The following is a 21,919-nucleotide window of genomic DNA, read 5'->3' as shown; positions in this document are numbered from 1 at the left end:
ATAGTATGGTAGATGGTAGAAAACTGTAGACCTCTCTATCAATATCTCCAAGGGTTATTTAAAATACAAAATAGGTTACATAATGGTTAACATAAAATATGCACAACACAGCTTCTATGAATATAATGTAATGTATGACTTATACAATTTGAAATTCAAAAAAGCGGGAAAGTGGATGTCCCTCTGCTGTACAGTAGGTTACTAGTGGTTTACTGTAATGGATGGAATTAAATTTGAATCCAATGATATTATATTATTGTATACGAATAACGATTCTGAGTGAAGACAGTTAAAATAATTTGCGAATTTTCGTGATTTTTACGTATGTTGTAAAAATTAAAATTTGAATAATTGTAAAAAAAAATTGTGAATTTGTATTTCTTTTATTTTTCAACTACTATTGTAAAAATATGTTAGGAGCCTTGTATTAAATTTTCAAATCTTAGAATTCAAAAAAAAAACTTTTATAAATTTCTATCTAAGATAATTGGAACATTGCTGTAATTTTTACGTATTTTGTCAAAATTTGAACTTTAAATGCTTATAAAAAAAAATCGTGCCTACGTATTTTTAATTTTTATTAACTGCTATTGTTACAATGTGTTAGAAGCCTTGTATTAAATTTTCAAGCTTTTCTACCGAACAAATAATTTTTTATCGATATTTATAGGAAAAAAAACTAAAAAAGTTGAAAAATTAAAATGTCAGTAAACAGCTCAAAACAAATCTAAATATTTTGAATTAATATTAATATTTCTAAATATAGAAAATGCCTATATAAATATTCAGTCAAAATTTCAAGTATCTGCGGTTATTTGTTTTAGAGTTACACCAAAATAAAGAAATCGCTAAAAGTGAAAATCCAATGTTGTAAAAATTTAAATTTCAAATGCTCATAAAAATTTAATTTGAATTTCCGGTGGACTTTTTATTTGTGACAAAGTTTTAAAAACTTGTAAGGAATCTTTTAATAAATTTTCAAATCTTAGATATAAAAGGAAAATTTTTTATGAATTTCTAGCTTAAAATAATTTGTGAATTTTCGTGATTTTTACGTATTTTGTCAAAATTCAAACTTTGAATGCTTATAAAAAAGAATTGTGACTATGAATTTATTTTATTTTTCAACTGCTATTGTAACAATATGTTAAGAGCCTTGTATTAATTTTTCAAGCTTTTCTGCCTAACAAATAAATTTTTATCGATATTAATTTAAAAAAAACTAATAATGATCGAAAATTTCAAATGCCTATGATAAGTTCAACTTAGGTCGAACATTTTTGAAAATTGCATAGTGGATAGAATATACTTATATAAACATTCGGTGGAAATTTCATGTATCAATGGTCATTTTTTTAATGTTACATCAAAAACCAAAATCGATTTTGTCGAAAACTGAGTGTACTTTCCCGTTCTTCCCTTAATTTTTAGTTTGTTTTTCACGATTATTTAGAAAAGTATTAAGAATTTTTCACTTTTGACCACCCAAAGTACCAACTAGATTCACTTTCTGATCGAACGAGGTACTGAAGTCAAAAATCGAAGCACTTTTACTACCCCAAACCGTGATGACAGACACAAAAAATAAAAATAAAATAAAAACACACATCATGGTAAAATCAATACATTCATCGCTCTGCTCAGAATCTAAAATTTGGTGGTTAAGTTACTTAGGGTTATTATTATCAATAAAATATAACCTAGATGAAATTGGTAAATATTTATTAAATATATTATTAATGTAGGTACAGCGTCTAGATATTTATTAGTATAATTGACAAAAATTAACGATGTTTTAAATGTATTAGATTCTGAGCAGAGTGAATTGATGTGTTTCATTTTTTTTTTTTTTTTTTTTGTCATCAGACAAATGACCTTTTAGAGCGTAAAATTTCTATTTCAAAATCAAATTTTGACAAAATTGGGTAGATACCGACATAAACTAAAACTATTTTTTTTAAATATTTTATTACTATTTAAATATAATATTATGCACCTACTTGAAATTTTTTGCTAATATGATAATTTAATTTAAATGTAGTTATACATTACATAATACATATTTAAAAATATTTAGATTCGTTTTAAATTATTTATACCAGAATCATATTCACACTGTGCTAGCGGTACGTCGGAATCGACTTATAATACTGAGCAATAGAAGTAATTATTATTTGATACTTTTTTTATAGCATTTATTACTTAATACATAATATTTGTTTTTGTTTTGGTAAAAATTAGTTCGACCTATTAAGTTAATAATTTAAATTTAAATTTAAAATATTCCAAAAAACAAAAAAAATATCTCTCTTCTAGACTCTTTTTCAATAGTACACTAATTATTTATTATTATGTTCAAATTTAACACATTTATTATAGTGGTCTACTCAACGACGAGTAAAACATAATGTTAAAACAATGTCAAAAGTATAGGAAGCTCTTACATAAAATTATCATGATGAAATATTCTACCAACCTTGTAGGTTAGTATATCTTTATCTAAATAGATTTATCTATATATTATAAAAAAAGTATTTAATCTATTTACACAATATGACAATATACAATTTACTCTTAAACAATACCTATATTTTAAGTACACAATGCCAATAATTTCATTGATTTGGTAATTACCTAAGTAATTAAATACATAAATCTGATTTAAAACGTACATAACACTTAAAATTAAGTGTTTATATTAAAAGATTACAATATCAGTCATCATAATACAATAAATATCAATATGAATTGTTTTTTTTAGTATTCATTTACAAAATTACCGAATTCAATCATCATGTTAAGAAATAATAAGATTTTATTGTTACTATTATTTTGTAGTATTTGGCTGTCGTGTAATGCAAAGTTGAAACTACAACACATCGTTGAACACGTAAACCGTGCTAACGTACCATGGGAAGTAAGTTCAATACTATATTTTTTTATAAATTAAAATAAATAAGAGAAAACTATTAAGAACTATTTATAACTATCATAATATTCTTATATACCTAAGTTATTGACCATATCATATATTTTTTATCACAAACTGCATATATTATTCTGAGGGAGATAAGAATACTACAAATAAGTTTATTTTAATAAACTTGGATAATCGTTAACTTTGTGTCTTAAATTATATGACTCAGCTATTTAAAAAAAATCGAACTTATTAATCATAAATCATAATAAAAAAAAAATTATCACGAAACCTGCAGAACTGATTCAACTGACTTACTTTATCCAAAATATTTTATAATTAGAAATATTAATGATAATTTTTAATTTACAGTTTATAAATTCTTAACATTTCTAACGTTTACCTAACTAACTTAAGTATGACAAAATATTTATTTAATACATAACTGTTGTACATATATGATATATGATATTCTATTATATATTTATTTTATTATATAATATGGTATTAATTGATTTTGGTAAAATTTATATTGAAATGATTTATATCGTAACCAGATTTTTTTTTTGGAGGAAGGAAATTTCTATTAAATACTTCATTTATTTATAATTATTGTAAAATCATGTTTTTGATAGATCATGCAACAAATTACTCAGACATTTAAAAAAAAATTTTTTTGTGACCATTCTTCCATCTGCATCCTTTTTGGGGGGTAGGGGGGGCGTTTTGAGAAAAAATATCAGTAAATAATATCTTTGATATCAATTATTATTTAAAAAATTATTAAAAGGATTTCAGCGCAATAATTGTTTTCTCTCAGATCAATGCATAACATTGATAAAACGATTTCTTATATTCTATGATTTTTAGAGTAAAATCAAGTATTACAAAAATTATAAATAATTATATTTTCGTGAGTTTTTTTGTTGTTTTTTTCGTTGTTTGACTTTGTATTCGACTTTAAAAATTAAAAATTTCGTAAATTTAAATTATGTTTTAATTGCTTTTCTACAATATTTTGACAAATCGATATTCTATACACTCAAAAATATTATTCTCTATCGCTTTCATTATAAGCAATTTTACCCTAAGATTACTCAAAACATAAAATAAATGATTCTGCGTAAATAAATTTGTCTATGTGGCGTGAGGACCAGAGAAAAAATACAGATAGTGCGATGGCATCTTTTTAACAGTAAGCTCATAAACATTAGGTACTTCATATTAAATAAGGACATGTTACTCATTGGTATAACTGTGTAAGTTATAGGCCCAAGTAACTAATGTACCATACTACAAATCTTTTTTATCACGGTCGTGTGAATAACTAATCAAATTATCGTAAAAATATAAGAAAGTATATTATAGAAAACATAAATTCATTGTATGTTGGCGAAGTGGCACTTCTGTGGTTATTCTGTGATTTGAGTTATAATCAAGATTACTGACATGTGACATGTTTTAGCAATATTGAAATATTTTGTATTCTAATATAATATATGAAATATTAGTATTATAATGGCAAAAATAAACACAGCCAATGGGGGGAGGGGGTTACAACCTCTTAACCCTTCCCCTGACTACGACTATGGACTGGACTAAACATGCTTGCGGATCATCTAATATGCATTTTTATGTGTAGGCTAGAATTAACCATCTTAGTACGTCTGATTACAAAAACATAGTTGGAACTTGGGGCTTTCAAAAAAATGATAAAGATATTGATATTATCGGTCATAAGGACAATAATTACGTTACGGATGATGAATCAAACGATATGCCGGAAACATTCGACGCCAGAAATAAGTGGTTTGAATGTCCTTCTATTGCTCACATATGGAACCAAGGAAACTGCGCTGCCGACTGGGTGTGTATTTGGTTTATCTGATTACGGTATCATTAAATGTCGTAAAAATATGTTATCAAAACTTGTGTATGGTGAATTATGTATTTTTTCAGGCAATTTCCGTCACTTCGGCTATTAACGACCGCATATGTATCAAGTCGAAAAAAAATATAACGGCGTTTTATTCTCCACAAAAAATTTTGTCATGTTGTGATGACTGTGGTGACGGATGCAATGGTGGCTATTCCGGAATCGCGTGGCAATATTGGATGAAAAAAGGATTGGTCACAGGAGGCGATTACGGTAGCAAAGAAGTAATTTGAATTTCTCTTAATCTATTTTCAATATTAAAGACACGAAATAAATTTGAAAAACAATAATTGCATATATTTATTTCACTCATTCACTCAGCAATCATTTTCACATATCGTGTCAACTTGATATTGGAATAATAAATGATATATCACACGTTTTCTTATTCTCCCTTTTTTAAAATTAAAAAATTTTAAAGTTCCATTCATTTAACCATTATTAAAGGAATCCAATATGTTTTCATTACCTCTGCTACTATTAAAATATAGATCATAATTTAAAAATCTAAATAATTAAGTTTAAAAAAATACACCGTTATAGGGCTGTCAACCATGGTTGATACCACCATGTAACCATACGGTTATGGATGAAAGAAGTCCATTATACATGTGTGGCAAATACAAAGCAGGGACACCAAAATGCAACTTAAATTGCTACAATCCACATTATTCAAAGCCCTTCTTAAAAGACATTTCAAAAGGTAGGTTGTTAGAAAACTCTTTGAAATTGGACAGTAAAAATGTATTAATATCTTAACTACCTAATATTTTTTCTGGAAATATTTAAATATTTTTATTAGGAATTCGAATTAATTGGAACTGTCCGGGAATGATTAGGAATGAATTGAAAAAACACGGGCCTGCAACTGCTATAATGCGAGTATATGAAGATTTCCTAACATACAAGTCAGGTATAAAATAAAATTAAAATTAATGTATCCAAATATCCATCTAATAATTTAAATCTTTTATTTTCAGGAATTTATCAACATGTAACTGGTAAACTTCTTGGTCAGATTACAGTAAAGGTCATTGGATGGGGTGTTAACAGAGGCGTTCAATATTGGTTAGCTGCCAATTCATGGGGCACTTCTTGGGGTGACAAAGGATTTTTCAAAATTCGTCGTGGTTACAATGAATGTTTGTTTGAAGACTATTTTATAAGCGGAAATCCAGTATTATAACGTAAATGTAATAGTTGTCGCTTATGAAATAATAAACTAGAAATACTAGCAAATTTAAAATATATTGGATTTCCAAATTCGTACCAATATGTTATTAGTAATATACTATATAACAAACAATTTCATATTAATTTCATCAAAAATAACACTTATGAAAAGATATGTAACTCTTAATCATTACAAATGGTATTATATATTAGAACGAAGTAAATCAAATGATATAAAAAAATAATATAATACAAACAAATAATAACTATAATAACAAAATAGCAAAGTATAAAGTAGTCTGAACTATAGAAGAGATATAATAAGGCTAGGATTTATATTCATTTGCATGTTTTTTTCCTTAAGTCCAAATTGATTGGTTGTCAGATATGTCCATGATTTGGCTTATTCTCGTTTAAATAGGACCATTTTTTTTTTTGCATATTTTGGACATATTGCATATAATTGCATATTCATAGATTTTTTTTTTAGAATTCGATATTTTTTAACTAACATTTTTTAATTTTGATTAGTTATTGTTAATTTTAAATGATACTTCATGAAACTGACAGTTTTTGGTTTATCCGTTAAATTTTCGTAAATTGATAGCATAAATACTACCTATTTTATCTTAGTTCGGATAATATCCATTCATTACCTTATCGTTGATCGGACGACTGGTAGAATTACTTACACATTGTTATACAGACAGTACAGAATAATTGTATTAGTACGTCGTGTGTTGCGTAAATGTGCGGACGTTTATACTTAATAATTTGAATGGTTTTAATAACAGTGTCCAGTATGCTGAAAGTTCAAAGTGAAAGTGCCAAGTTACGTATAATTAAACTAATATTTAATGTAATAATATGAGCTATTAATAAGTAATAATAATAAATTATGAATTATAATAAATAATAATAAAAAATTGTTTTTGCATATTTTTGCATATTTTGGTAAATAAAATGCATATTTTACAATTTTTTATTGCATATAAATTCTAGCCCTAGATATAAAAATATTTTTGATATTAAAAATGTAAATTTCATAGGTTTCGTAAGTTAACGACAAAATCCCTCCAATTGAATAACAACGAAATAAGAATTTTGAAACAAGAGAAATCGAGTCAGAGTGAATATTATGCAATGTTATAAAAATTTAACTAGACTTTCCTGTAGACATTATAAATAACTTAAAAATAGTTGAAATATTTTGAAAAATTTGTCAAGTATAGGAATTAATAAAATAAACATATGGTGTACATTTCAGGTATCTAAGGTAATTTGTTTTAGAATTGGACCAATATTCAAAATCGATTTTTGTCAAAAACCAAATTTGAGTAAAAATTTCCGTTTTCCCCGTTGCTTTTGAAAACTACTGGGAATCTGTTGAACTCTAACTACGCTCTACGCACTAACTAGATTTATTTCCACAATTAAAAAGCTACTAAAGTTGAAAATCGAAGTGTAATGAGTTAAAAATATGATATAAAATTATGGTATGAGATTGTATTTTAAATGTTTACTTTTATTCTGTATCTTTAACTCATCACTTCATAAGATATATTATGGGTAACGTGACCATAATTTTTTCCTTCAAAACGGGACACCTGTGTATTTTAATAAGAAAACCATATAATTTTACATAAAATAACGATTTTTTTATTTAAAAAAAACATTATTAATTGTTTCTATAAAAAAATGACAACAGAAAAACGCGGATAATATATAAATCATAATAGACTCCCAACAATCTATGGACTTATTACAAGAAGCTCATTCGAAATTCATCATTCTCAGCGATTCATTGAGCACTATAAGAAGTCTGCAGAACCTTTTCAATCCCGGTGATATTGCATCCAAAATTCTGAACAACCTCAACCTAGCTTCCAGTCTGGGTAAAAATATCGTCATCATGTGGATACCTGGACACTCGGGTATAATAGGCAATGAAATAGCCGATGAACACGCCGCAATTGCCATCAACAACAAAGAAACCGTCTTAATTAATAAAATGTCATACGACGACGCGAAAAATCTCATAAATGAACGTTCAAAATATAAATGGCAAAAAATATGGAACATACAAAACACAAAATTAAATGAAATAAAAAGAGACATAAATCGTTGGACTAATCCTTACCTCAACTGTAAAGAAGATACGGTTCTCAACAGACTCCGTACTGGTCACACCAGAATTACTCACGGCTTCCTGATGACAAGAGAGGATCCCCCCATCTGTCAAACCTGCGGAACCTTGTTAACAGTCAAACACTTAATAACCGACTGTTTAATGTTCAATCAAGAACGGGCCGAGCACAAGATATCCTACAACCTAGACGACTCACTTGGACCCAACCATAAAAAAAAACATTGATTTAATTATGTTTATTAAACAAACAAAACTTTTCAATCTTATATAAAAAAAAAAATTATTATTATTATCAGCACTTAATTAGTATAAGAACCTCTTTGTAACTAATGGCCTTTGTTGTCGATGTTATTTTTTGCGATCAATAAAAAAAAAAAAAAAAAAAAATCTATGGACTATAGGTTTTAGTGTTTTACAGTATATGTAAAATATGTAGGTTTACGAAATGGATAGACGGGAAGCAGGTATCTCAAACATCCTGTCAGAAGCCCTCCACCCAGACAATATAAGACAAATAATAACCTTTATTACCAAGTCTAACCTTATTAATAGAATTTAATAATTATGTAACTTATTGTAAATAATTTAGAGTTAAACAAATTGTTGCCAATGGCCATAGTTGCAGAGGCCTAATTCAAATAAAAAATAAATAAAAAATATGTAGGTATAAGCTTTATAGGTACAGTATTATAAATGTATGATTGTAATATGTGATCAATAAATACCAACCACAAGACTTTTCTGAAAGCAGGACATTTTTAGATTCTTTGGAGGTCTGCAATACGATTGCGCGCGGTCCTTATCAACGGTACCTTTTTAGGTGTACGATTGCGCGTGCTAAATTATTTGCCAAATATACATATTATAGGTGCATGGTAAATATCTGAACTTTTTAGGTAGACTAAGGGTAAATATAAAGTATCTGTTATTTTTTGTAACTATTTGTACTATTTGTAACTTTTGTACTATTTTTGACTGATTCATTGACACGTGATGCCACGTTTATAATGTTATTATAAATAAATACAATAACAACATATACGACAAATAACAAATTTTTTTATAATTTTTTTAATAATAATTATTATTTTAAATTTTAATAATAAATTGGCAACGTCGCATCCAATTTCACGCACAATCGTACGCTTTTGAATAGTCAAAAGCATGTTCTTTGCTATTCCGGCACCGCGCGCAATCGTATGCCCAAAAAGGTAAAACGCGCGCAATCGTACTCCACCGCTTTGGAGACAGTGGGACACTTATCTCGAAAGAGGGACTGTCCCGCCCAAAGCGGGACGTATGGTCCCGTTAATTATGAGGGATGGGTACTATAGCTTTTCCTTCCAAATGAATTAATGTACGGAGAATATTAACTATTTATATTTTTCACTTACCTTTCGAATAACTTGTGGCTTATAGAAAATTGTATTATGTATGACTTGAAATAGTAGATATTTAATAACCAGAATAGGAAAAGGTATGTTAAAATATTGTATTTGAATCGGGAGAAATAGTTACAGTAAATTTAATTTATTATGAGCGGCTGAGCTGACTGGGCCATCTGAGCGTGGTTTTAATATTGTCGTGTAGGTTTTTATAGATGTTGATATGCTGCCTTTGTAATCAAATTTGCAGATTTCGGTGTTACTGATTCGTGTGTCATTATTGTTGTAATAGATACTAAATAATTTATGTATTTACAGCTGTAAAGATATTTACTATACAGGCCACGTATAAATCTAAATAATGATATATCATAACTTTTTTTTTTTTATTAAAGAGAACCTAACCTATCCGGCAACATAGGACATTGGGTGTGGGGTGTGGTACGGTAGGGATTATTTTTGTATATTTGTGTGTAGATTTTTATGTGGGTAGGGTTGTAACACGTGTTTGTGTATGTGTGGCAAGGATATTTTGCTAAAAATCGCGGGTGGTCATCCATCCAGGAGCTAGCAACTGCGGCCGGTACGTACGCTCCTCAGTGCGTTCCCGTAGATTGAGCGTACGACCGCGCCCCACCAAGCCATATCATAACGTTTATATCATTACAGAATCATTATTTAGACAACATATCACGTACACAGACACAAAAAAAAAAAAATAAACACATATCATTATAAAATCAATATATTCATTGCTCCGCTCCGAATCTAAAATTTGTTCATTTTTTTGTTTCTTTATTTTTAAACGAAGCAGATACAAATTTTGTACCTAAAAAAAGAACTCGTTCCATTAATCCGTTCCTTCTCCAACATTCATAAAATGTATTATGAATTATATTGTATATAAGAACCAAACTATATACATTTTGAACTACTTTGAATTAATTAATATAAATAATAAATCTATCAATTTATCGTTTAAATGTCTATCATAGTATGCAAACATAATACAAAAATATGTATCAACTAAAATATTAGTTATATAAGTGATGTATATATTACATTAACAACTGCTTAAATGTGCGTAATTTTTTTTTAGCAAATTGACAGTTCCTATAAAATATATTCCTTTTTAAGTTACTTGTAAATAAATTGATTAGGTACCTAAGTAACTTAAATTTCTCTACAAATATTTGTTCTATAAGAACGTTTTTAATACATTCAATATTTCTATTCAAAGTTGTCAAAAACAATATAGTCTAATAAATATTATAAGAACATTTTAGTTTAAACACGACAATGAGTGTATACAATTTAATCTCAAGGATCAAATTAGAAAGAAACATTTATGAGATCTAACTATATTATATTCTGCTCATTCATAAATTTTAATTTTGAATCAACTAGTTTTTTAAATAATAATAAGTATAATATAACCTGTACTACAATAGATAATAATTATAATATATAAATACATTATCAACATTTTTTTTTTTCATCATAAAAATACAAAATTGTATAAGATAAGGGAAAATAGTAGCTAACATGATAATTCAGCAATTCAGTATAGTTTTAAATTAAAATAACTTGTATTTTTATTTTAAAAGCAATGTTATTTATATATATATATTATATATTATAATAAATATACAATTTATAATTATCAAAGCACAATAAGTATATAAGTAAAAGGAAAAATTTATAATCGATGTTAAAAAAAAAAATTTCAATCATCATTGTCAACACTTAATCATTGTCAAAATCAATACTTTCATCGCTACAATCAAAATCTAGATTCTAGAATATATTATGCTATTTAAGTATACTTGACTGTATAGTTTATTATAAGAAAAATAAGATTTTATTACTTATTAGTTATTATATAATTACTCAAATATTAATAAATGTATATTTTAGTTGCATTATTCTTAAATTAGTTTCATTTGAATTTGAAAAATCGCGTAGGCAGCAATTATAGTGAATATCTAGAAAAAATTATTTTTATTTTTATTTTCTCTTATAGGTACAACTTAATAACTACTTACAGTTACTAAATTTCTGTACGTAATATCAAAAATATTACATGGCGTGAAATCGAAATCAGTATGCAGCATGTACATAGATGTGAACTGAAACTAAGTATATTAAATTAAGTATTAGGTACCTATAATATTGCTCAATTTGGTTTTGCATACTTCTTTGTAATCTGAAATTGTATTTTTACAAGTACCATTCAAAAGTATTTGTGTCCTTTTCATCTGTTTCTTAAAAATATAAAAATTAGACAAATAAAAACAAATAATTTATGAATTAAGAAGTGATTATAGTTACTTATTAGTTATTACTCATTAATAATCTAGTTATGGCCCGGAATTTAAAGATAAATTATAATCTACTCCATCTAAAATAATTTTAGTTAGTCATTATGCAATGTTAAATTAGATGACAAAAGAAAAATACGGAAAATTCAAAAGACCTTTTAAACCTTTTAAATTTTCAAAAATATTGAAATTATTAAATTAGTGAAAATGATTGAAACTAAATTTCTCCATTAAACATATTATTTACAAATTACCACCATGCGTTATTCTTATTTTAATAACTTATTTACTTCCATCTTGCAACTATGGCTGGTTCGGAAAAGTTGAAACATCAAGCCGGCTCGAACAAACAGGATTATGAAGTATGCAACTAATTCACTAAAATAATTACCTCTCCAACTTAAATATAACGCAAAACAGAAAAAGGTTAATTCCATTATGGTGTACATTATAAAAATAATAATAATCTTTCCAAACACAGAGTTAGTTAGAACTATTGCCGCGTGTTGAAGCTCTTTCCATTTTTGACTGTGTGTTCTCCACGCTCTCATCGAGGTTATATCGTTGTTGATTTCTCGTATACCATGAGACACCAAGGAGATGAGAAAAATATATATCAAAACTGGCGTGACTAGCCACACGTTAGATATGACGAACTGGACAGTGGAGGAAATCTTTAAATATCTGAAGTCCATGCGATAGTGAAACGTCATTAACTGTATAAATTCCGTGACCAGAGTAATCGACAGCCAACCAAAGAAATGTAACATGTACGGCTTCAGTGAAACATCATTGATTCTGACGACCAGATCGTCAAAATCGCTTATATAGTTCATAATAGTCGTTATTTTGGCACACAACAATACAATCATTAATGGATTCGCTAAAAAACGGATATGCAGTCGAACCACGGACGTTAATGTAGACAAGTCGAACATGTTCGACATATTCATTTGGACAAAAATTAAAGCTTTGTAGTATATGTAAATACTTGCTGACATATTAACGAATATAGATATAAAATAAATGATTCGAAAATCATCATAACAAAATCCCATACCATACAGGTGGCAGAAACACATCATTGGTTTCATACGACCGTGTAACGGTTGCATGATGTATGACCTACTCGTACGTACTTCCCGCAGAATAATGTGAACGAAATACGATATCAGTAGTATTTCTCTCGATAGAAACCGTTCAAAACATTTGATTCAGGCACATAATAAAGAATTTAGTGCAGTTTTTTTTTTATAACAATAGGAATTTCATCGTCAAACCAAATAACTTTCAAGTGGTATACTGCTGCTTGTATCTCAAGGCTCAAGTGAATAATATGTAAACACGAATACAATGAATGGTGAGGCCAGGTAACCAATACATTATAACCTATATAGGATTAGTTTAGGACAGTTATAAAATAAAAAAATATTTTATGTACCTACCTATATATACCCTCAAAAACACTTTTTAATAAAATAGTCCGAGTTTGAGTGAATAATTCAATACCTAATGGATTTTTACATTATGTAAAATATTTTGAAATACAAATGCATGTATCATTAATTCATTATACTTTACATAATAATATAAACTAATGCAATTATTAATCTTTAATAACTTACATTAATAACAAACCAAGAATATACGTTTACACATAGGCATTGAATCATATACAAATATTTTATTGTACAATATAATGAATGAGAAATTATTTAGTTCACTAATTATATTTTATGAGTATATTATATTTCACTGGTTTTTTTTTGTCATTTAGTAATTTCCTGACATTTCCTGAATGTTAAACAGATCAGATGACAAAAAATGTTAATACAGTAGATAATTTAACAAATACTATTTGAGTATTAAATATTATATTTATATATATATTAATATTTCAATTATTAAGACAAATATAAAATACAGAAAGTCGCTAGTTCGAAATCCCAAAATCAATATTGTTAAATTTTAAAAGAATAAATACAATAATTTATGTGAAAATGTTAATTTTTCAAGACTTTAGTGCACAATAAGTTTTTGATTGTTTCGGTTTTGAAAAATTATTAAAAATCTTATAAGATATAAGTGATATAACGATTTGAAGCAATATCCCATATTATCAGAATATTTACTTCAAACGCTACGTTCATAAAAATTTAGGTGGCATTACGTAAACTTTTTTCTCGATTACAGTAAAAAACACTTACAGTTTTTCGGAATGTTGTGCTTATGTTTCAACTTTTAAGTCTTGACTTAAAAACAAAAATTTTATTATTAATTAATCAATTAAATACTAAAATTATCTATGAATATCGTGAAAAATTCAAAATAATTATAAAATTATATCATGGCTAGAAATTATTGTATAAATATTGTGTGTACAATTCAAGTCTCTACAATTTATCTTTTTTCAATTTTAATAAAAAATACTTGAAAAATCACTATGCTATACATATAGCATATGTAACAAATGTGCCTATTCATTCAGTTGGTCACTGTAATGGCAATGTGTTAAATTTTACAAAGGTGACTCCAGGGGGCGCAAGGGTTGCGTGCCTTCTAATAAGACTGTATTTCTAAAAAAAAATATATATTGTAAAAAACAAAATTACAAAATTGAATTTCCGTAAAACTTCACGCTTCCCCCTATTTTTTAATTACTCTTCCCAGTTATTAAAAAAAGTAGGTATTACATTCTTTTGAAACTCCAAGCTAAAGTAACAACTATATCCACTTTATCACCATAAAATATAAGTCGAAAATTGAAGTTAAAGTTTTAAATATTATTATTTTTCCAAACGCTGGTGACTGGTACAAAAACACGCACACATTATCGTAAAACCTTTAAATTCGTTGCTCCGCTCAAAATCTAAAATGTATTTCCAAATACAATTATATTTAACAATTATTACTTCAGACAATTTTTTATCAAGTGTATAAAATAACTATTATATAAAAAACAGTTAACTGCATCTGTAATTATTAGTTTTAAGAAATTACATAGATTTAAAAAAAATAATAATTAAAGCAGTGACTTTGGATTTGTTTATGAGATGATAAGAAATACTGTACATCTGTGATTTTTTTGTATATTCATTATAATTAGACTAATCTGAATAAGATAAATTTACATGTTCAAATGTAATCAGACAACTATGAAATCTGCGATAAATGGTTTATCAAAAACGTACCTTTAGATGTTTTGGACGATATAAACGAGTTCACAATGGATTCCATACTTTAATATCGAATATGAAAAATAATTACTATACATGAACGTAATGATATAGAAAATATAAACGATATCATATGGTACAATTAATTTGCCGAAGAACAACTATAATATCTATAACAACTTCACTGTCATTGTTGTACCAGATGTAAATATCAAAAAAATTATATCTTAATAAATAATTAAGTTATAATTATCTAAAAAGTTATCACAACTTCTACCATTTTTTTTATCAAGTACCACAATAGTTATAATATATAAGTTGGTGCTTCAAAAGTGCGTATATAATATATTATCGACAATATTATGAAGTATACGTTTTAATGTCACAACCTTAAGACTTGTATACATTCTCGTTTTGATTTCATCCGCAACAAGATGTCTGCTGTAAAAGTTTTAGTATTTTTGCTATGCATAATCGTTCTCAGTGAACGGTGCGAATCTTTAAACGACAAAAACAATTTCTTAGAAAATCCAAATGCACCAGCTGGTGCCATGAAAATAAAGGTATGTAAAAAAAACTAATATTAAACTATACCGCCGGAGAGTCATGGTAACTCAAATCTTAATAACTCGAAATTTACTATCGACAACTCAAATCTCAAATAAAAAAAAACTTGTGGTGCTTCAAAGTTAGCATAACACTCGATGTATAATCTAAATTTCTTTATCTCAAAATATAAAATTGTCATGACTCAACAACTCGAAATTTCGCTGTCACAGATAAATTTGACATTTCAGGTGTTAGCCGAAGTAAATAATTTTATTTGTTTTACTCAATGCCATACTTTGTTGAAGTGCCCTTAAAGCATATTAAGAGATCAGTGCCGTACACACGAATGAGGGAGGGTTCGGGTGTTTTATTAATAAGTTATGTCATTCAAAAATGCTTTTTTTATATCATTAGGTATATGTATTTAAATTTACTACAATAACTTATTTACTTTAATTTATTTCGCTAATTTAAATTAAATATGTATACTCACCTCCCTTTAGATTAAACGTATAACGAGACATATATATAGGCACCTATGTAATATCGATAAAAATATATCTTAGTCGATTTGTGACTATTGTGCCTAAACATAAAGGGAAACAATTTTAACTGTCACGTCCAATAAACGTTTGGAAATAATATACTATCTATAGGACAGTGATTTTTGGGATCCTTTGAACCTGCCAAAAAGTTTCGATGCCCGAGCGAAATGGTACATGTGTCCATCCATTGGAAAGGTATACGACCAAGGTAACTGCAAGTCGAGCTACGCTATTTCCGTAGCGTCAGCCATAAGTGATCGGATATGCATCCATTCAAATGGAACGGTAAAACCAAAACTGTCTGCACAACAGATATTGTCCTGCTGCTACCTCTGTGGAAGTGGCTGTTCGGGTGGCCAACATTTCGAATCTTGGGACTTCTACAGAAGACACGGATTGGTTTCCGGAGGCGAATACGGTTCAGACGAGGTATAGGTACTATATTAACTAATTCATTTTTAAAAATCATATTTAAGTATTAACAATCTCATAGCATTATCAAACAGTAATTATTTTGGTATATAAATAATAGATAGGTACCATATTTTTTTCACTGTTATATGACAAGTATGTATGTTCTTTTCTTACAGGGATGTCAACCTTACACAATTGAACCATGCCAGCATACGGAAACTGCAATAGAAAACGCATGCTCGAATAAAACACTATTCACCCCCGAATGCAAGTTTCAATGTTATAATCCCGACTATGAAACAAAATACGCAAAAGACAATCATAAAGGTACACAATGTTTATATACAAATTATATTATGTATTTTTTTAATAAAATAATTTTTGTTGTATATTTAACATTCAAATTAGTTTTTGAAAATAAAAGGTTATGATACACATTATTGACCTCTACCCAAATGGAATGGGTATTTATTTCAATTTGATCATGACAAATTTCGCATTTTAAAACAAAAGTTTGAATAGGAACATAGCTCAGTTTGACCAAAAAATTATTAATATGTTGTTAAAAACTGTTATCTACTACCTATTTACATGCAGCTATATATGCGGTTTTGATAATTTTCTTGAAATCCAAAATATTAACTCTAAAAATATACCATCTAAATTTCCAATCAAAATATTGACATCATAATAAAAAGTGTTACTGCCTCAAAAAGTTTTAGCGTAAAAACTCCATATTATTTCAAAACCAACTATCGCTATCTATTATACACATGTACTACCTAAACAAACTTCTGTCAAAATCTAAAAAAAAAGAACAATTTGAAATAAATAATAACTTATTGTAATTATTATCATTTTTGATATTATTTATGGTACTTTTTGTTTTCAATTTCAAATTTACTAAGAAAAGGCATGCAAGATGCAAATTTATTAACATTCTTAATGAACTATGGGTGTTATGAAACATTGTTGGTTTATACAGTTATTAGTGCTATTAGAGTAGTAGGGCACCTATAGTATATTATAACATTTATAACATACATTATTTACATTTTATAGGAACAAATTATCGTGTCCCAGGATATACGGCGATGAAAGAAATTTACGAAAACGGTCCAATAACGGCGTCGTTTTTCATGTACCAAGACTTTGTCAACTATCAATCGGGTATGAATGACACTAATTTCTTAGTTGATTTTAGACTTCAGGAATTAATATATTTATTGACCACAACGGTTATTAATTAAAGTCTTTATTTAAATACAAACACAATGTATACGTCGCGTTTGGCCTACTTCATTTTCTTAGATAGTCATAGTTCTACCCTAAAACATGCAACCGCGTGGCTGAATGGCTAAACACCAAGACGCATGTTTCCCTCAACTACGCCATCGCCCATTGGATATACGTGTTGATCTATAACTTTTTAACAACCGTTTTATTATTTTTAAATTACATAAAAACTATGAGTTTTTGTCTGTTTAAGGTGTATACTCGTACAACTCCGGAAAATACGTTACCACTCAAGCGGTTAAAATCTTAGGTTGGGGAGAAGAGAACGGCACACCGTACTGGTTGGCAGCCAACTCGTTCAACACGTACTGGGGTGACAACGGATTTGTCAAAATTCTACGAGGCGCCAACGAATGTTATATAGAAGAATTTATGTACGCTGGCTTACCGTTGTGATAAAAACGTCAGTTGACCGGATTCGATAATTACCTTACGTTTCTTTCTTCTTTTGTATCAAATAATTGCATTGTAATTTAATATTATCTATTATTACAGGGCTGGTCACAACGAGGCTCACTAGCCGCATGCGGCTCTCGAGTGAGTCTCGTGTGGCTCTTGATACCTGGCTTAGAATAAAATTAATTCATATAGTATAAAAAGCACTTCTCAAAAGTAAAATCCCATTTCTTAATGTAGGTATACCTACCTGAACAATAATGCTCTGTGTTATGTAAAAAATAAATGTTCCTTTATTTACTATAAAATTAAAAATGTGTTTTCATTTTATAAACATACCTACCTATCTTAACAATGTAGCTCACTTCGAAATAGCTTCATAAACGTATGGCTCCCAAAATATTAAAGTTAGTTGCCACCCTTGTATTATTATATCATTTAGGGTAATCAAAAACATTAATTAATTTAATTTAATTTAATTTCTTATTAAAGAATATTGTCAGTGAATATATTATTATATTTGTGTATATCACAGCATGATATGTAGGAATTAAGAGTGTTATTTTCGAATGATGTTAGAAAGTTAGAAAGTTAGAAATAGTATCTTTGTTAGGTAATAGTGCAATATCTTATGGTATTAATACGTATTGATGTATAAATGTATCCTTGTGGACTTATGGTAGATTAAATTATCAGAAATTGAACACAGGTTATAACTGCCAAATGACTAATTTTAAAATGGCTTAATAATTTCAAATACATTCTAAAAGCCACAATAACACAATAATTACAATATTTAAAATATTTGAATTATAATTTAAAGTAAATTATATTCTTGAATAAAAAATTAATTTTCTTAAGTTACGTTTTAAGTTTTAGCATAAATTAGAATTTGAGTAAAAACTAGAATATAAAAAAATATATACCCACCTATTAACTTTTTGGTACCACTAAAACGTGCCTTGTATAATAACTCGTATAATACAATATACCACTGTAAAAAACTAATATAAAATCTCATCTCTATTTTTTCACTAAACCAGCCGTTAGATCCTTGTGTGAGTGAGCTGTCAAAAATAGTTATAAAAAAGGCCATGTTTTAAACTAAAAGGTTATGTCAGGAATTAATTTAGAATTAAATGCTTAACTAAATACATTTGAATATTTTTCGTTATTTACTGATGACATTATTTAGTGGCCAATGCGTTCATTATAATATTAAAGCGGACAATTTGATAAATAAAAACTACCCCTGTAAGGCTGTAATAACTAATGACAGTAAACAACACCAAACATAGTTGTTAATTTATTAAAACAGGTCATCATTTTTATGTCAATGTATTATGAGTATTTTGTTTTTGAGAGTAGGTAGGTAGTCACTTTAAGATATCGAGTGCATTGATAAGAAACCAAGGTGAACACGAGAAATTATCTATAAACTATACCTACATCGTTTTATAATATTCAAATGTTTTTTAAAAAAATATTCCAAGTAATTGAATTATTTTATTTAGAACTTATAGTTTTAAAAATACATTTTTAATACCTATATCAAGTACCTTATACTCAATGAAAAAACTCTATTGCAGTGTATTATTATATGATGCTACAAGTGGTCCATTGTAGAACTATAATGAGTATAATGCTTGCCATCCATAATAAGTTTGAATACAGAAAATTACCTTTCAACATCAGGGACGGCGCCAAGGGGTGGCGAGGGGGGGCGATTGCCCACCCAGGATAAGTTCTCGCCCTGCTCTCGCCCCCCCAGATATTTTAACTCTTATTAACTGGTGTGTGACCATGGAGCACTAGACAAAGCTAGTTCCACAACTATTATAACATAAACGTTTTTGAACACAAGTAATATTCTGTGATTTCGAATAACCAGACCATGGCCACCAGATTTTCTCATAATTTTTAATCGATGATTATTATACAATCACTGTAACGCTATACTTTATAGTTAATACAGTTTACGAATGTATTTATTTTTGATAGACGTATTATTTCGTAATCGTAATAAGATGACTATCTTCATTGTTCACTCTACTTTATCGATAAAAGTGGCACGATTCAAAATGTTTAAAAATAGCAGCGTTCGTCTATTAGTCGGTTTCCCTGACTTGTTATTGCACGACATATATTGTTCATTGTATATATATACCCGCATTGAATAATATCGTTTGTATTTAGATATAACAGAATAACAGATAATAATTATTAATGTCTTCGGTGGAAATTTAATTTTATTAGTCTCAAGTCTCAACATTTACGACAACAACTATTATTACGGCGACAGTCTATACTGTTATACTATTACTACCACGTTTGTTTAACAAGTTAAAATTTTTTAAATTATATCAAAATGAGTGTTAGAAAAATTGATTCTTACTTTGGTCCTCAAACTAATTCGTTTAATCAAGAAGAATTTCAAAAAAGACAAAAAACTTCAAATACAGTGACTGAAATTACTAATTTGATACAATCATGTGATGTGCAAAGTGATTTAGACATTAACACAAGTAAGTAACCAACAATACTTACTACCATCCTAGTATCCTATCTTTACTCATTACCTTTACTGTTGAATTTAGGTTAGGGTACCAGATACGCTATTTAATATTTTATTATTTTATTAATAAAGATGAAAAACCTCACTGTACTCAAAACATTACGTCACATTGCCAATTGTCATATTAAATACAATATGAATAATGATAATAATAATATTAATTATACATAGGTATAGGTATCTAGATAAAGAATATATTATAGTTACATTACAAGTCATTCTATTTTCATAAAGATTTTATTATTTTAGTATTTAAAATAATTGAAAATGTTCTTTAAATAGGATATAGATAATAAGTTTTATTTTTATTTTATTAGTTTTAATCATTAAAAATATATTTTTTGTTTTTCCTCTAAATATCCAAAATATGAGATATGTGCTATTGCAATTTAAGTGACAAATTACAACCCTGGTTTATACAATTATAGCTACCTATCGCCTATCAGCTAAAGCTAACACAATATTATAAGTCTTTAACCATTTTTTTTTTTAAATTAATCACTTATTAATTTTGTATACACAACATTAATTAAAATTAATCAATGATGTGCACATACATTTGTATAACTGTATATTGCCTTTTTTCATTAGGTAGGTATTTGCTTTAAACAGAAAAAATGTAATAAGTAGTTGTATAACTTGTATACCTTACAAGTTACCCACTGCTACCTTTTTACTAACTTACCTAATTAGCGTTTTAAAAATAAAAAAATATTGTAAGCTGAATAAAAACAATAATGTCATGTTGAATTGGTTAAACCTAGTAACAATTGTTTAATAATCTACAAGGTTCTTAAAATTTAATGTTTTATAGGCAGTTGTGACGAATCATCAACAGATTCAGAACATGCTAATTGTAATTTAATAAAAACTGCACATAAGGAAGATCAAGTAAGCGTTCAATCTTTATTACCTCAAAGTGGACCATGTGACATCACCCAAGTTGTTTCTGATAACCCTACTCAGCCAGTGTTAAAAAATTATCCACGAACAAAATTTGGCAAAGAATGGCGAAATTTTCATTCTGAATGGTTTAAGTTGTATCCATGGTTAGAATACAGTGTTTAGGAAAATTCATGTTATTGCT

General features: G+C 27.7%; 5 protein-coding genes across 6 annotated transcripts; 4 read left to right on the top strand and 1 right to left on the bottom strand.

The window, feature by feature from the left end:
- Nucleotides 1–2,757: 2,757 nt before the first annotated feature.
- Nucleotides 2,758–6,101, top strand: LOC107163300 (cathepsin B-like). Its single transcript, XM_015510655.2, has 6 exons — nucleotides 2,758–2,917; nucleotides 4,560–4,784; nucleotides 4,877–5,077; nucleotides 5,397–5,556; nucleotides 5,656–5,766; nucleotides 5,834–6,101. The coding sequence occupies exons 1-6, from the start codon at nucleotides 2,795–2,797 to the stop codon at nucleotides 6,037–6,039; spliced, it is 1,026 nt and encodes a 341-aa protein (XP_015366141.1). The 5' UTR covers nucleotides 2,758–2,794; the 3' UTR covers nucleotides 6,040–6,101.
- A 1,678-nt stretch (nucleotides 6,102–7,779) lies between these two features.
- Nucleotides 7,780–8,400, top strand: LOC149057815 (uncharacterized). Its single transcript, XM_089223496.1, has one exon. The coding sequence runs from the start codon at nucleotides 7,780–7,782 to the stop codon at nucleotides 8,398–8,400; it is 621 nt and encodes a 206-aa protein (XP_089079622.1).
- Nucleotides 8,401–11,329: 2,929 nt separating this feature from the next.
- LOC107163304 (uncharacterized) lies at nucleotides 11,330–13,422 on the bottom strand. Of its 2 annotated transcripts, none has more exons than XM_015510659.2 (4): nucleotides 12,172–13,422; nucleotides 11,756–11,824; nucleotides 11,606–11,695; nucleotides 11,330–11,545 (listed from the first exon to the last, which is right to left on the bottom strand). In XM_015510659.2, exons 1-4 carry the CDS (start codon nucleotides 12,994–12,996, stop codon nucleotides 11,489–11,491), a joined length of 1,041 nt encoding a protein of 346 aa, XP_015366145.2. In that variant the 5' UTR covers nucleotides 12,997–13,422; the 3' UTR covers nucleotides 11,330–11,488. The 2 variants fall into 2 exon arrangements, with proteins under 2 accessions (XP_015366145.2, XP_015366146.2); XM_015510660.2 differs by having other exon boundaries at nucleotides 11,756–11,818.
- A 1,988-nt stretch (nucleotides 13,423–15,410) lies between these two features.
- Nucleotides 15,411–18,572, top strand: LOC149057814 (cathepsin B-like). Its single transcript, XM_089223752.1, has 5 exons — nucleotides 15,411–15,620; nucleotides 16,263–16,580; nucleotides 16,742–16,892; nucleotides 17,628–17,735; nucleotides 18,055–18,572. The coding sequence occupies exons 1-5, from the start codon at nucleotides 15,492–15,494 to the stop codon at nucleotides 18,255–18,257; spliced, it is 909 nt and encodes a 302-aa protein (XP_089079878.1). The 5' UTR covers nucleotides 15,411–15,491; the 3' UTR covers nucleotides 18,258–18,572.
- Nucleotides 18,573–19,971: 1,399 nt separating this feature from the next.
- LOC149057813 (uncharacterized) lies at nucleotides 19,972–21,900 on the top strand. The gene is made up of 2 exons (XM_089224413.1): nucleotides 19,972–20,782; nucleotides 21,647–21,900. The coding sequence occupies exons 1-2, from the start codon at nucleotides 20,626–20,628 to the stop codon at nucleotides 21,898–21,900; spliced, it is 411 nt and encodes a 136-aa protein (XP_089080539.1). The 5' UTR covers nucleotides 19,972–20,625.
- The last annotated feature ends 19 nt before the right edge of the window (nucleotides 21,901–21,919 follow it).

The sequence above is a fragment of the Diuraphis noxia genome, unplaced genomic scaffold, assembly GCF_037042655.1.
Source record: "Diuraphis noxia isolate RWA-SAM2 unplaced genomic scaffold, SU_Dnox_SAM2 contig0003, whole genome shotgun sequence".
Lineage (NCBI taxonomy): Eukaryota > Metazoa > Arthropoda > Insecta > Hemiptera > Aphididae > Diuraphis > Diuraphis noxia.
Note: the sequence above shows the minus strand (reverse complement) of the source record. Positions and strands in the feature narration are given on the sequence as shown.

Coding starts and splice junctions, on each gene's coding strand:
- LOC149057814 (XM_089223752.1), top strand. CDS start 15,492: ATGTCTGCTGTAAAAGTTTTAGTATTTTTGCTATGCATAATCGTTCTC. Junction 16,581..16,741: donor GCGAATACGGTTCAGACGAG/GTATAGGTACTA, acceptor CTTTTCTTACAG/GGATGTCAACCTTACACAAT. Junction 16,893..17,627: donor CGCAAAAGACAATCATAAAG/GTACACAATGTT, acceptor TACATTTTATAG/GAACAAATTATCGTGTCCCA.
- LOC107163300 (XM_015510655.2), top strand. CDS start 2,795: ATGTTAAGAAATAATAAGATTTTATTGTTACTATTATTTTGTAGTATT. Junction 5,078..5,396: donor GCGATTACGGTAGCAAAGAA/GTAATTTGAATT, acceptor ACACCGTTATAG/GGCTGTCAACCATGGTTGAT. Junction 5,767..5,833: donor TTTCCTAACATACAAGTCAG/GTATAAAATAAA, acceptor TTTTATTTTCAG/GAATTTATCAACATGTAACT.
- LOC149057813 (XM_089224413.1), top strand. CDS start 20,626: ATGAGTGTTAGAAAAATTGATTCTTACTTTGGTCCTCAAACTAATTCG. Junction 20,783..21,646: donor TGATTTAGACATTAACACAA/GTAAGTAACCAA, acceptor AATGTTTTATAG/GCAGTTGTGACGAATCATCA.
- LOC149057815 (XM_089223496.1), top strand. CDS start 7,780: ATGGACTTATTACAAGAAGCTCATTCGAAATTCATCATTCTCAGCGAT.
- LOC107163304 (XM_015510659.2), bottom strand. CDS start 12,996: ATGCAACCGTTACACGGTCGTATGAAACCAATGATGTGTTTCTGCCAC. Junction 11,825..12,171: donor GCCATAGTTGCAAGATGGAA/GTAAATAAGTTA, acceptor TATATTTTTAAG/AAACAGATGAAAAGGACACA. Junction 11,696..11,755: donor CAATTTCAGATTACAAAGAA/GTATGCAAAACC, acceptor TAATATACTTAG/TTTCAGTTCACATCTATGTA.